Source organism: Thamnophis elegans, chromosome 12 (genome assembly GCF_009769535.1).
Source record: "Thamnophis elegans isolate rThaEle1 chromosome 12, rThaEle1.pri, whole genome shotgun sequence".
Taxonomy (NCBI): Eukaryota; Metazoa; Chordata; class Lepidosauria; order Squamata; family Colubridae; genus Thamnophis; species Thamnophis elegans.
Window position 1 is genome coordinate 35,499,752 of NC_045552.1, and position 15,113 is coordinate 35,514,864.

The 15,113-nt window shown below is 48.1% G+C and overlaps 1 protein-coding gene across 2 annotated transcripts in view; it reads right to left on the reverse strand.

Moving 5' to 3' along the window:
- ABCB7 (ATP binding cassette subfamily B member 7) overlaps positions 1-15,113 on the reverse strand; it is a 105,902-nt gene that overhangs the window by 60,576 nt on the left and 30,213 nt on the right. For both annotated transcript variants that reach the window (XM_032227409.1, XM_032227408.1), the window contains exon 4: positions 3,169-3,288. In XM_032227409.1, coding sequence (XP_032083300.1) covers positions 3,169-3,288 — 120 coding nt within the window. The remainder of the gene's footprint in view (positions 1-3,168; positions 3,289-15,113) is intronic.

A 15,113-nucleotide genomic window follows, 5' to 3' on the forward strand; every position in this document is an offset into this window, starting at 1 on the left:
TTCATGACTGCAACCTTGGGGCTTAAACTGGGAATAGTGACTATCTAGATGCCTCTGGGGTGCTCTCAAATCAGAGATGGCTTCAATTAATTAATTAACTGAATACTTGCAACCACTGTTTGAAGATGCGCTGATTGCTGGCTGGGTCTTTTGAGAATTATAGTGCAAAACAACATCAGTATTTGCCCTTTGAGCTCAGCCATAGTTAACACTGTAAACTCATTTTCTGCACTGGGCATATCATACTAAACCGTAGCCTAACTATGTGAGTTCTGCATTTGTAAAGCATCCCAGGCTAAGAAGTTATACTGCAGGTTAATTTGTTATTCCATGTGTCACGTGAACCTAGCTACTGCTCCAATTTACGGTAATTACACATTATCCTTTGGTTATACGAAACCCACCACTGCTGAAGCTGTGTTTTTCCGGTGAGGTTATTTCTTTTCTTGTTCAAAACGAGAGCTTGCATTTGAGGGCACCCTTTTATTTTATTAAAAGATTTAGTGGAGAATTCCGAAATCCCCTCTTCGAATGAAGCAGCTTTCCATCTCTTCCTATTTCTAAGACAAGACAGCGTTTTCTGATCTCAGCTGCACTCACCTGGCCAAGGCAGTTACTCTTGCTTTTTTATTGAAAATAAAAAAATATCAGTAAGGACATGGGTGCTGGAATATATAGCGCTTCAATTTTTAAAAAGTTAGTACTTGTCAAGGCACTCCCTGTGTAATTCAAAGTAAAAGCTGAAGTTGACCAGGGATTCCCATAACAGTAACAGTAGAGACAGAGAGCTTGATAAAGGCGATATAGAGGGATGGTGAGCTGGTGTGATTACAGGTGTGCAGATGAATCCCCAGATGAGGCAAGCAGCACCTGATCAACCCAGGTATGAAAGCTCTTCACTGTTGTGATGGAAGTTCACAAGGGCTATCTTGTAATTCAAGCAGTTTTTATACTCCAGTCAAGAACTTACGGGGGGGGGGGGCTTTCCATGAGTACAAGTTGCTGTTCCCCACTGAATCACCTCAGACTTCACCTCGGGGGGGGGGGATCCACCCATTAAAAAGGGGTACAACTCTCATCACACCACTGTGGCCTCTTTGTCCTTTTTGACCATCCTGCCTTCCTAAAACCTCCCCTTATTCTCTACAATCCCCTCCGCTGGTGAAAAGAGTGACTGGATCGTCTCTAGCTGCTGGTGCCCGTCGCTTGCTAAGAATGGCTCTGCAACTGGGTTGAGAGGAGGAGAGGAGGCTAAAGTGAATCTCAAATAAAATGAAAGGATTTAGGAGATTTTGTGGATAACATGTAGTCTACCTAAGGTAAGTTCCTGGTTGCCTTCTATGAGATCTAACAAGGAAGCTCGTTTCCATACTCCATGCGACAAATGTAGGCTGGAGAGCTACTTGCTTAAAACAACTTGCTTTGCTCTTTGTCTCACGGTTTCTGACCGTCTTCCCCAGAAGTCCTTTCCTTTCTTTGCAGCTTAAGGCCATGGGCTGAAGGGGCTGCTCTAATCTGCTGGAGTCCTTGCTCTTTTCTCTCCTGTACTCTTATCTTAAGAAAAAAATAAAGCCAATAGCATTTTTTTTGTTTTGGTTAATGTAAATAAAGTACAGTGCCAGTTAGATTATGGATGGGGAGATCCAGATATAAAGCTAGCCTTAGTCATGTTTGCTGGCTGGCCATCTTTGGGAGAGCTCTGTCTAATAGGGCTGCTTTTGAAGGGAACACGGATTGGTGCGGAAAGAGCTATGTACATATTTAACTATGCACACTGCAGAGGTGTGCCCCCACATAATTCCCTTAAGAATTTCCATGGGCCAAAATACTTATTTGCATCCTGAACCCCAGCCCTGCATGGTAGCTACAGGAAGGATTAGGTCAGATAGTTATCTAGGCGAAGACATCCTGCCAACCTTTTCCCTGTTTCCCCCTCCTTGAAAGGGTTAAAGAAAAGCTTAAAGGTGCCCTCCTTCACCAGCCTCACGTTCTCTCCCTGCAGCCTCCTTCGCTTTCTAGTAAGGAAAGTCTGGGGAATGCAGATAAGAGAGCACTTGATTCGACCTGGTGCAGCACCAAAGGCTGTATATTCTATTAAAGTGAGGCTGTCCTCATAATAAAATAATTCTTTTTATTTTGGAATTGAAGCCCACTGGCAAATTCACTCCAGCGCCATGGACTGATGTTCCTTACTATACTAAGGCACTAGTCTGAGCTAACTAAAATTAAATTAACACTTATCAAAGATGATTTCTTTGGGTCTTTTTTAGAGAGAATACAAAATAAAAAGCCCACGAATAAATGGCTGTATTGAACAAAGAAAAAAAATGTTCTTCTTGTCATACTTTCTGTCTTCTTTCAGAATAGCCAGTGACACCACAAGCATATATTACAAGCATCTCTCTCCAAATGCTTGCAAATAAGCTGCCAAGAATACACAGGGGTATATTCTATTTCAATACTGTCCAATCTCATATACTGTGGTGAAATATATGATCACACAGCCTGGGAAACTCTCAACAGAAGAACCTTAGCAAATACCACCAAGAGAACAATTTGAGATATTGTCATTTAAGTTCAGTCTCTATTAATGACAGTTTGCATAAATTAATTCCCTGGCAAAGGATTCTTGACTTGAGCCTAACAGAAGATGACGTACATCTCTGAGGGCTGCTTCAAACTGGAAGGGATGAAAGCCACCAACAGATAGCAAGTTGTCTGTTCAGAATTGCCATGATGCCTGCAAGTGATATGAGCTATGCATATTAACTGCAAGCTTATCGAAAGTGAGTGTCTACACAACTGCATAAATGAAGATTAAGAGTAGCTAGTTTTGTGGTTGAGTGCAACAAGAAGGATGGGATATGCAGCCTGGTTTAACCATGGACAGAAAATTGTGAGTAATGCTTAAGAACAAGCTTTTAATGTTTTCATCATATGTACAGTATGCATCAACGAAAATATCTCATAGGCACTTATAGCAGTATCAAAGCACCAGGGAAAATAATGGTTCTTTAAGACAGAGACGGAGGCCTTTAATGCATCTTCAAAAAGGTTTTGTGAGAACCACCCCAATCAAAATATTTTATATCAGCTTCTCTTTCCCCTGATGATATTTTTTCTGGCAAAAGCCTGGCCACCAATTTCAGCTTGCATTAGTGTTCTTACCTTGGCACCGGCTAAAAATCCCAATGATATGGCGACCCTGGCACGAAGATCAGGCCGGTCTTTGGGCCAGACATACGAAAGCATTGCTTTGAGGATCTTTCCACCATCTATTTCTTTCAACTGTGGAGAGAAAAGTTTGTGAGATGGAAATGAGGATCTCAACAGGTTCCCCAAATGACGCTGATTCCTGAGTCCCAATCCAAGAAATGTGAGCTATTTTTAGTTAGAAACATTTGAATTAAAATCAGCACCAAAGGGAATTGGTTCAATGGGTATGAAGTAATAGCACTCTTAAGATTAAGAAAACTGTTCTAGGTGGTTTAATTGCATGTAAAATGTCAAATCTTTTGAACTAAATGGCTATGAGGCTGGGTAACTGTGCATTACAAGGCTGCTAAAGATTCAAGTACAGAACTAAGTTTCCTTCATAAACTGATTGTCGTGTCCTGTATTATTCATTCCTTCTTTAGAGCTCAAATGAATTACAGACACCCTTTTTGTCACTTTATGGGTCTTTTTAACCAGCGAAACTAAAAACATAGGGATAATTTTATTCAAGCATAAAACCTCCGGTTCTAAAGATCTTCAATTGATGTTCTCACATTACAAAATGGTAAATAATATCTACAGCATGTAGTCCTATAAAAATGGAGATGTAACAAAAGCAAGTTTGTAAATTGGATTTAAGGATCAAGGCACCTGCTCCCCTCCATGCTGGGGAAGGGAAAGACTAAATCAAAGTTCCAGTAACTATCAGAGATTCTGAGTTCTAAAAGTTAGCTTTGGAACATACAAGATTTGGGAGAGCAAGGCTATAGGCAAAAAGATGCAATATTAGCTAGTAAACTGCTCTCTATTTATGGCAATGAGACTTTCAATTAAAACAAAGCTCATTTTTAATTTTTCAAATTTTCAATCGAAAGAGAAATGAGAACAAATGGTAAGCCCAGATGGAGCAAAAAAAACAAAAAACAAACAGATTCTGCTCTGTTACTGTATTCTCTCACACATTGTTCTACGTAGAGAAACAAAAAAATTAAGATATACTTAAGGTTATTGACAATGTTTGATAATATATTTTCACTGTTATACAACGTACAAAATTTTTAATTAGTTATGCTTTTTTATTGCCCTATTCTTTTTTTTTCTTCCCTAATAATTGTATAAACTATTTCCTTTCCCTATATTACACTATTTCTCTTTTTCTGCACTCTTTTATTATACATGCTGGTCAAAATCTGTCATAAAGATATTTGATTTGATTTCACAATACAATGTTTGTGAACAGAATTAAATATAAATCCCAAAGGTGCTTTTTCAGGAATAGATGAACGTTCTTGGCGTTTTTTTCCTTTTGAAGATGTTTTGCTTCTCATCCCAGAAAATTCTTCATCTCTGACGGGATAGTGAGGAATGGAAGAATTTATATTCCATGCAGACAAGCTGGTCATTTGCATCCTTTTAGAAGGTCATTGAAGCACTTGGAGGTATACCTGTGTCCTCAGGGTTACCTGAGAATCTCTACAGACTTTTAGCTATACAATTTGAGATGAACAACCTTTGAATGGTGTAGGAATAGGAATGGATTTGCAGAGAAAAATTGCAGACCACGGGAACCAGGAACATCACTCGGGTGATTCTGAGGACACAGATAAAACTGCAAGTGCTTCAACACCCCTAAATCACTAAAACGGTGATGGCAAATCTTTTTGGTCAAAAAGGAAACCCGATGACCAACTGTCCGGTGTGAATGCGCACGTCGGAAACCCGATGATCATCTGGCTAAGCTGGGGCAACAGTGCACGTGCCCACAGAGGGCTCTGTGTGACACCTGTGAACACGTTGCCATAAGTTCACCATCACAGCTCTAAAAGAATGCAAATGACCAGCTGTCTGCAAGGAATATAAATCCTTCATTCCCCACTTTCCTGTCAGAGCTGAAGAAACTTCTTGGATAAGAAGTGAAACGTCTTCAAAGAAAAAACAAGAAAAATCAGACTGCCTCCTGAAAAAGCGCCTTTGGGACAACCATGATCTGGATGACGGAGAATCTCTACAAGTCAGATATAAAGGCTAAGGCCTAAAACAAGAATCCTGGCAAGTTCCTGGCATTCAAACAAGGCACATATCTGTAGCCAATTAGGATAGCGTGATTCTTGTCATGTTTCCTCTCTCATTTCTTATCCAGGCTAGATGTGTTTGGTTGGTTTGGTTTGGTTTATTAGATTTATATGCCACCCTTCTCCCAAGGACTCAGGGCGGCATACAACATTAAAAGAAACACATAATACAAAAGTTTTTAAAAAATTAAATAGAATATCTCAAACAAACCCAATTAGAATTGACAATAACATTTTTTTAAAAAATTCGAATTAAAATTAACAATGATCAATAATTAATTTGTTTTGTTCAGGCGAGGCTGGCTTGCTGGAAAAGCTAACATTTTAGGGCGCGTCAGAAGGACCGGAGGTCGAGGATTATAAGAAGCTCCGGGGGCAGCTCATTCCAGAGGGAAGGCACTCCCACAGACACCCCTGGGGGTCGTTAGCCGACACTGTCTGGCCAACGGCACCCTGAAGAGGCCAACTCTGTGGGATCGCACTGGACGGTGGGAGGCTACCAGTGGCAGTAGTGGTCTCGCAGGTACCCAGGGCCTAAGCCATGGAGCGCTTTAAAGGTCATAATTAGTACCTTGAATCACACCTGGAAGACAACCGGCAACCAGTGCAGGCCGTCTAAAAGGGGTGTAACATGGGAGCACCTAGGTGCCCCCATGATAACCCGCGCAGCCGCATTCTGGACCAGTTGAAGCCTCCGGTTGCTCTTCAAGGGCAGCCCCATGTAGAGGGTGTTACAGTATTCCAGGCGAGAAAGGACGAGGGCATGAGTGACTGTGCATAGAGCATCCCAGAGCATCCCGATCCAGGAAGGGGCACAACTGACGTACCAGGCGAACCTGGTAAAAGGCCCCCCTGGTCACGGCCGTCAGGTGTTCTTCTAAACTAAGCCGCGTATCCAGGAGCCCAGATTGCGGGCCCTCTCTAAGGGGGCTAAAATTTCCCCCCCTATCATCAAAGATGGAATAAGATGCACAAATCGGGATGACGGAAAGAACAGCCACTCAGTCTCGGAGGGATTGAGCTTGAGCCTCTTCCTCCCCATCCAGATCCACACAGCCTCCAGGCATCGGGACATCACGTTGAGGGCATCGTTTGTGTGGTTTGGGATAGAAATGAAAAGTTGGGTATCATCAGCATATTGATGATACCGTACCCCAAAACCACGGATTATCTCACCCAGTGGTTTCATACATATGTTGAACAGGAGAGGTGAGAGAACCGACCCCTGGGGCACCCCACAAGTGACGCGCCTCGGGGTCGATCCCTGCCCTCCAGTCAACACAAACTGCGACCCATCCGACAGGTAGGAGGAGAACCACCATAAAACGGTGCCCCCCCACTCCCAACCCCCCCCCGAGTCGTCGCAGTAGGATACCATGGTCGATGCTATCAAAAGCCGCTGAGAGGTCTAATAGGACCAGGACAGAGGAGCAGCCCGTCCCGGGCCCACCAGAGATCATCAACCAACGTGACCAATGCCATCTCCGTGCTGTATCTGGGCCTGAAACCCGAGTGAAACAGATCCAGGTAGACAGCTTCATCCAGGGACTGGGGAAGCTGACGTGCTACCACATTCTCAACAACCTTCGCTACAAAGCGAAGGTTGGAGACTGGACGATAATTGGCTAAAGAAGCGGGGTCCAGGAAAGGCTTCTTAAGGAGGGGCCTCACCACCGCCTCCTTCAAGGCAGTGGGGAAGAACCCCTCTCTCAATGAAGCATTGGTAATCGCCTGGAGCCAGCCTCGTGTCACCTCCCGGGAAGCCGAGACTAACCAAGAGGGACACGGGTCCAGCACACAAGTGGCAGCACTGAGTCTCCCCATAGTCCTGTCCATGCCCTCGGGGGTCACAGAGTCAAACTCTTCCCAGATGGTCTCCACAAGATTCATCCCCATCGACTCACCCAAATCTACCCAGTCAGAGTCCAAGCCTGTCCGGATCTGAGCAATTTTATCCTGCAGATACTGAACAAATTCTTCAGCCCTACCCTGCAAGGGGTCTTTTCCAGCTCCTTGGTTAAGTAAGGAGCGGGTCACCCTAAACAGGGCGGCTGGGCAGTTATCTGTGGACGCAATAAGAGTGGAAAAATGTTGCCGTTTTGCTGCTTTTATCGCCACTAAGGATTTAGGATTTAGTATGAATTCTTACTAGTGTTCGCTCAGATTCGGACCGGCTGGCCCTCCAACCACTCTGTAGGCATCTTTTCCAGCGTTTCATCTCCCGGAGCTCCTCGGTAAACCAGGGAGCTACCCAGGATCGACACCGGGTCAGAGGCCGCAAAGGCACAACACGATCCAAAGCCCCAGTGGCCGCCCTATCCCAGGCTTCCACTAGGGCTTCGGTCGAGTTGTGAGCAAGGGATTTAGAAAAAGTCCCAAGCTCCATCAGGAACCTTTTAGGGTCCATCAGGCGCCTGGGGCGGAACCATCTAGTCGGTTCCGCCTCCCTGCGGTGAAGGGAGTATAGAAGTCAAGCCTGATGAGGAAATGATTTGACCATGACAAGGGTTGGATAGAAATATCCCCTAAATCTAGATCATTCATCCACTGCCCAGAGACAAAAATCAGGTTGAGCATGTGTCCACCATTATGGGTGGGGTCTTGAATTAACTGAGTTAGGTCCATAGCCATCATGGAAGCCATGAACTCCCGAGCTGACTCGGATGTCTCGCCAATGGAAGGCAGATTGAAATCCCCCAGGATCATAAGCCTGGGGAAATCAACTGCCAATCCAGCTAACATATTTAGCAGCTCCAGCAGGGCCAATGAAACGTAGCAGGGAGACAGGTACGTAACAAAAAGGCCCACCTGAACTCCAAGGCCCCATTTCACAAAAAGGGACTCACACCTGCCTATCTGAGGCACAGTGACCTCCTGAGGTCTGAGATTTTCCCTAATAACCCCCCCACCCCCCCACCTCTGTCCTGGGCTCTCGGCTGGTGAAACGCCCGGAAGCCTGGTGGGCGTAATTCATTAAGGGGAACACCCCCCTCATGGCCCAACCAGGTCTCCGTAATGCACGCCAGGTCCGCTCTACCCTCTTGTATGAGGTCGTAAATGAGGGGAGCTTTATGTACCACGGACCTGGCGTTAAGCAACACCAGCCGGAGACCAGGGTCCTGTAATTCCAAGCACCCAGGGGTGTGAGAAGGGTGATGAGGGTCGGAATGCGTGATCACTCTTAAACAGTGGACCCGCGTCCCCTGAACATAATTTGGCCCTCGGCCCCCACCATATCTGCCTCCCACAAACAGTAGAGATGGTGAACCCCCCCAATGGAATGGCTTAATGTCTCCCCCGGAATCCCAACCCTTGCCAGCACTCCTGACCCGCACCCATTAATTAGCTCTGGCCTGTGCCCTGGCAGACTCCCCCCCAAGCCTGTCTGAGCAATCCGTATCAACCCCCCTGCCCCCCCTTAAAATTTGATTAAAAAACCCCTGTAAAAAAACCCTAATAAGTCTCTTCTTCGCATGCCACCTCTCGGGATCCCAAGATCCGTCATTAAGGAAGTGTCTTGATAGACAAGAAGGCCATCCCCGGGAAAGGGGGAGTTCCTGAAGGGAATAAAGTTCTGTTGCAGTATAGCATAGAGGAGAGTGTGGCATCAACCAAACAGGATGACATCACGGGGAGATGGAACGAGGAGATGACATGTCCATGGGGGGGGGGGAGCCAAAAGTGTTCAAGGAGGGTAGTGGGAAGCTGCTGCTGGGCACACCCACGCCGACTGCAGAGATCCCAAGCTGGGTGACCCACCGCCGCTGCTGAGCACACCCACGCCGGCTTCAGAGACCCCAGGCCAGGTGTTCCGACGACCACACCCACGCTGGCTGTGTTCAAGGGGGGTAGCGGGAAACTGCTGCTGAGCACATCCACGCCGGCTGCAGTGATCCCAAGCCGGGCATGCCACTGTGTGTTTGTGAAGGTGGGATACGATGCACCTGTTTGCTCTTTTCCCAACAGGGATGAAACTCTCACACAAAGTGATATGATTGGCAACAGTGGGTCACAAATAGCTGCACAGATTTATGTTGCATGTGTAACATCAAATGACAGCTTCCAAACAGCCTTCACTCGTGTAAAAAGCCACAGCGAAATGTGGGCAATTAATCTTCCCAAGAACCACATGAGAAATTTGTATTATTGTGGAGGGCTGCCACCTCCCTCTCAACGTCCTGGGCCAGTCAAAAGGCCTGACAAGGCCCGCAGGCCGTAAAATGCCCAGGTGTGCCATAGAAAGTGACTCCATGTCTTTCTTAGAAGAACGACATGGCAAGAAAGATCAGCCAGAGAATATGCAGCTGCTGAAATCTTGTTATTCCCCAAATTTCTGTAGAGATTCTCAGGCATCCAGCTTGCGGGTTGTCCCAAAGATACTTTTTCAAAAGGCAACTAGACTTTGTTTTTCTTGAAGGTGTTTCGCTTCTCATCCAAGAAGCTTCTTCAGTTCTGACTGAATGGTGGAGGATGGAAGGAATTTATATTCCTTGCAGTCCTCTGGTCATTATCGCTCTCTCTGAGAGTTGTTGAGGCCACTTGGAGGTTTATCTGCTATTGCTATTTCCCAGTTTTCCATCAGAATTGATGTTTAGTCTCCAGTATCAGCAAGAAAAAGTCCAGCAAAGAATGGCATTACTATAAGCAAGAGCAATATGAGAGAACACAAATTTGGATGCAACTGGAGACAATGCCAGATTACAACTAGCCACTTAGTGGTTAATATTTCTCCTCTTTTGTTTTTCCACTGCCCGTCCTTTGTGACTCTACCCTGCAAGCCCAAAGGTGCAGCCCTATGCTCATTTTCATTTAATGCCACTCACTAGGCTGGAGTGAATTCAAAAAGGATATGACCAATTTTGGAAGACAGTATTTGTTTAACAAATGGGGCAAATAATCATCACTATTAAAAGCTTGCTGATTTAGGCCAGAGGTAAAACTACCCCATGCTGGCTTAAAGCTTCCCAGAATAAAGGAATTGGAAAGCTCCAGTAAACATGTCCTAATGATGCTGTACAATGTTCCACGGAGACCTGGACAATTAAGCTAGTTCATAATATGGGCATCTCTATGGGCCTTATGCATTCTACCCTTCGCATCTAAACCATAAAAGCACGACTTCACTGAAGCCAGTCGAGATCTGCAGCATTATATCCCACCATTCCTTGACACAGTGGATTCCTCTTAAAAGATCAGCGAGTTTCAATTTCCTGACTTTATATGGACCTTGACTTGGTATCCATGACCACATGTCACATTAAGCACGTTTGGCTTAGGAAAATTTGTATTTGTATTTTATTGGTCTTGTATGCCGCCCACTCCCGAAGGACTCCGGGCGGCTTACAATAAACAAGGGAAGGGGATAAATAGACAAATAGACAAAACAACAATTTAAAATACACAACATTCATAGTTACCGTGGGGCTGGCTATTTCAACAGCCCCCCAGCCTGCCGGAGAAGCCAGATCTTAGTGGCTTTGCGGAAGGCTGGGAGAGTAGTAAGGGTCCGGATCTCCACGGGGAGCTCGTTTCAGAGGGCTGGAGCTGCAACAGAGAAGGCTCTCCCCTGGGGAGTCGCCAGCCAACATTGGCTGGCAGATGGGATCCAGAGGAGGCCTAGTCTGTGTGATCTGATCGGTCTATGGGAGGTAATTGGCAGGAGGCGGTCTCTCGGGTACCCAGGTCCGATGCCATGTAGGGCTTTATAAGTAACGACTAGCACCTTGAAGCGAGTCCGGAGATTAATGGGTAGCCAGTGCAGCTCGCGGAGGATAGGTGTAACGTGGGTGTACCTGGGTGCACCCACGATCGCTCGCACGGCTACGTTCTGGACTAGCTGAAGTCTTCAAACACTCTTCAAGGGCAGCCCCATGTAGAGCGCGTTGCAGTAATCCAGTCTTGAGGTCACAAGGGCGTGAGTGACTATCTGAAGGGCCTCCCGGTCCAGGTAGGGTCACAATTGGTGCACCAGGCGAACCTGGGCAAAGGTCCCCCTGGTCACAGCCGACAAATGGTGTTCTAAAGTCAGCTGCGGATCCAGGATCCAAATTGCGAACCCTCTCTGAGGGGCGTATAATTTCACCCCCCAGCCTGAGAGATGGAATACTTGGCCAATCTTTGGGAGGGAACATCAGTAGCCACTCGGTCTTGTTGGGATTGAGTGCAAGCTTGTTCATACCCATCCAGACCCTGACAGCCTCCAGGCACTGGCACATCACTTCTACTGCTTCACTGAGTTGGCACGGGGCGGACAGATACAATTGCGTATCGTCCGCATATTGGTGGTACTTAATCCCGTGCGGCGTATGATCTCACCCAGCGGCTTCATGTAGATGTTAAATAGGAGGGGGGACAGGACCGAACCCTGCAGCACCCCATAATTGAGGGGCCTTGGGGTCGACCTCTGCCCTCCAACCAACACCGACCTGTCTGAGAGGTAGGAGGAGAACCACTGGAGGACGGTGCCTCCCACTCCCACCTCTCGCAACCGTCGCAGAAGGATACCATGGTCGATGGTATCGAAGGCCACTGAGAGGTCAAGGAGCACAAGGATAGAGGGTTGACCCCTATCCCTGGCTCGCCAGAGATCATCGATCAGCGCGACCAAAGCAGTTTCCGTGCTGTAACCAGGCCTGAAACCCGACTGAAAGGGATCCAGATAATCAGTTTCATCCAAGGACCGTCGGAGTTGAGAGGTCACCACTTTCTCAACAACCTTCCCTACAAAGGGCAGGTTGGAGACTGGACGGTAGTTGCTCAAAATGGCTGGGTCCAGAGATGGTTTCTTCAGGAGGGGTCTCACATCCTTTAGGAGGAGCGGGAAAATTCCCTCCCGGAGAGAGGTGCAAACTATCGTCCGGATCCAGCCGCGTGTCACCTCCCTGCTGGTCGAGACCAGCCAGGAGGGGCACGGGTCCAGTATACAAGTGGAGGCACTCACTGCTCCCATGGCCTTGTCCACTTCCTCAGGAGAGACAAGTTGAAACTCGATCCATGAAATACGCTCAAGACCTTCCCCCGGTACCTCGGCTGGTACTGTGCAATTGGAGTCCAGCTCTGTCCGAATCCGAGCGACTTTATCCGTTAAATACAAATTCCTCAGCTCTACCTTGTAAAGGGTCATCCGCATCCCTCCCTTTCAAGAGGGAGCGGATTATTCTAAACAAGGCGGCTGGGCGCGATTCAGCGGATGCAATAAGGGCGGCAAAATGCACACATTTCGCCGCCCGTATTGCCACGAGATAGGCTCTGATAAAGGCTCTCATCAGTGCTCGGTCTGACTCAGATTTATTGGCCCTCCAGCGGCGCTCTAGGCGTCTCTTTTGGTGCTTCATCTCCCGGAGTTCCTCGGTGAACCAAGGGGCCCTCCTGGATCCACTGCCTTGGAGAGGTCGCAAAGGCGCAATCCGGTTTAGAGCCCCCGCCGCCGCTGTATTCCAGGCAGCGACTAAGGACTCCACCGGATTGTGGACGATCTCCAAGCGCTGTCTGAAATCCCATAGGGTTCATCAGGCGCCTGGGGCAGAACCACCTAATCGGTTCCACCTCCCTACAGTGGGGGATTGGTTTCCAAAAGTCAAGCCTCAGTAGGAAGTGATCAGACCATGATAAGGGCAAGGTCTTAATGCCCTTCAACTCTAGATCACGTCTCCACTGCTCCGAGAGGAATACGAGGTCAAGCGTGTGACCCGCTGAATGAGTCGAACCCCGAATTACTTGGGTCAAGTCCATGGCTGTCATGGAAGCCATGAACTCCTGTGCCCCATCAGAGCGTTCACCAAGTGTAGGCAGGTTGAAATCCCCCAGAACCATAAGCCTGGGGAACTCTACTGCCAACTCGGCTACTGACTCGAGGAGCGAGGGGAGGGCTGTTGCAACGCTGTTGGGAGGTAGGTACGTTAGAAACAAACCCACTTGACCTCCAAGGTCCAACTTCATCAACAGGGACTCACACCCGACAAGCTCCAGAGCAGGGATCCTACGAGGAACTAAAGACCTTCGGACGATGACAGCCACTCCCCCACCCCTTCTCTGAGGTCACGGATGATGAAGCACCTGAAATCCTTCTGGGCACATTTCAGAGAGGGGGACTCCTCCCTCCGGGCCCAGCCAGGTTTCAGTAATACATGCCAGGTCTGCCCCCTCGTCTAAAATTAGGTCCCGGACGAGGGGAGCTTTGTAAACCACAGACCTGGCATTTAGCAACAACAACCTGAGACCAGGGCCCTGACAGTTCTCGCCATCTGGCCCTGGAGTGGAACTAGCAGGGCCGGAAGGAGGTATCTCTGTGACGTAGCGAACCCTCCTTCCCTGGTAATGGCTAGTCCTGAAGTTCCTGTCGTACCTGCCTCTCCCCATAGTGACCGTAATGCTCCGGCCCACCCCGGCACCCATAGACCCCATATCCCCTCCCACGGCCTCCACTCCATCTGGCAGGCGATTTATGTCACTCATTCTGGGACGGGAGGTAGGCCTGGGCCCCCTACCACTTCTGCAATAGCACTCAGTGGAGGAGGCACCAGGCTGTACTCTCAATCCTCTCATACATACACAGCTACTCATCCATGCATTCCCCACGTAAGTCAATTAAAACACAAAAAATACAGCAATAATGAAGTTAAAAAGTGGGTACAGACATCAACCAGGCACACCATTCACACCACATTCCTAAAATTTGCAGAGCACTGCACAAGTGTGATTTAAAATAGTCAATGGTGCGGGGAGGGAAGGGAGAGCTGCTCCGCCCCTCTCCCTTCCTCCAGGTCCTGAAAAAGGCACCCAAGGCCGAAGGTCCTAAGTCCGTATATAGGGAACAAGCTGCAGTCGTTACCGGTATAACATAGATTTTTCATGTTCACTGCAGCGATGGTATTTCTTGAAAAGACGAAGTGAGAAAGAATATAAAGAAGGAGAAGTCGAGGAGGCTCCAACCGGGGCCAGGGATGGCAGTCACTGGGAAAGATGTTCAGCCAGTCTCTGAGTGCCCCGCCTATCCGAGATTTGAAGCGCCAGAAATAAGGTGGACTAAGTGGTGGCGCTATCTGAGGCGGCAGGCTTGGAACAGGTTCAGGTGGCGGTGGGCTTAATAGATGAAAATAAAAATGCACTCCAAAAGCCGTGTTTGAAAAGAGCCAAGTGTCAGTTAATAAGAGGCCCCATAGCGGCGACGGCAGAGTGCAGGAGAATTTGCGCCGAAGGAAGAGGCCAAGTTTAAGGGAAGAGGGGGGGGGCGTCCAAAAGAGCCGCAATGGCGGCAGGTGAAACCAGCCACCCACTCTCGCCCAGTAGAGTCCCAGACTGACCACCTTCTCCGGGGGGTGATGGACAGCATGACGTAGGCCCAAAGGCTCCTCACAGTCAGAAAAGTGCCGTTGAAAATGCCGAAAACGCTGGGAACGCTGAAAACACTGCCCAGGGGCGCCGCCATCAGCGCAACGCCGCCATCGGCCGGCACAGAAGCAGACAAGAGCAACAGCACTTAGTGGAAGCCACCCGAGAATTTGCATCGAAGGGAGAGGCTGAGCCGAAGGGAGAGGGGGAGGGGGGAGTGTCCAGAAAAGCCGTAATGGCGGCAAATGAAAGCAGACACCCCCTCTCACCCAGTATAGTCCCAAACTGATCGCCTTCTCCATGGGGCGCTGGATAGCCCGACGCAAATCCCGAGGCTTTTCACGATCGATAAGCTGCCGTTGCAGCTGCTCTTGAAGCCGCCGGAAACGTTGGAAACGCTGAAGGCACTACCTGGAGACGCCGCCGTCAGCGTTGCATCACCATCGCCGCCGCCGACCAGCACAGAGACAATCGAGAGCCACAGCACCAAGTGGG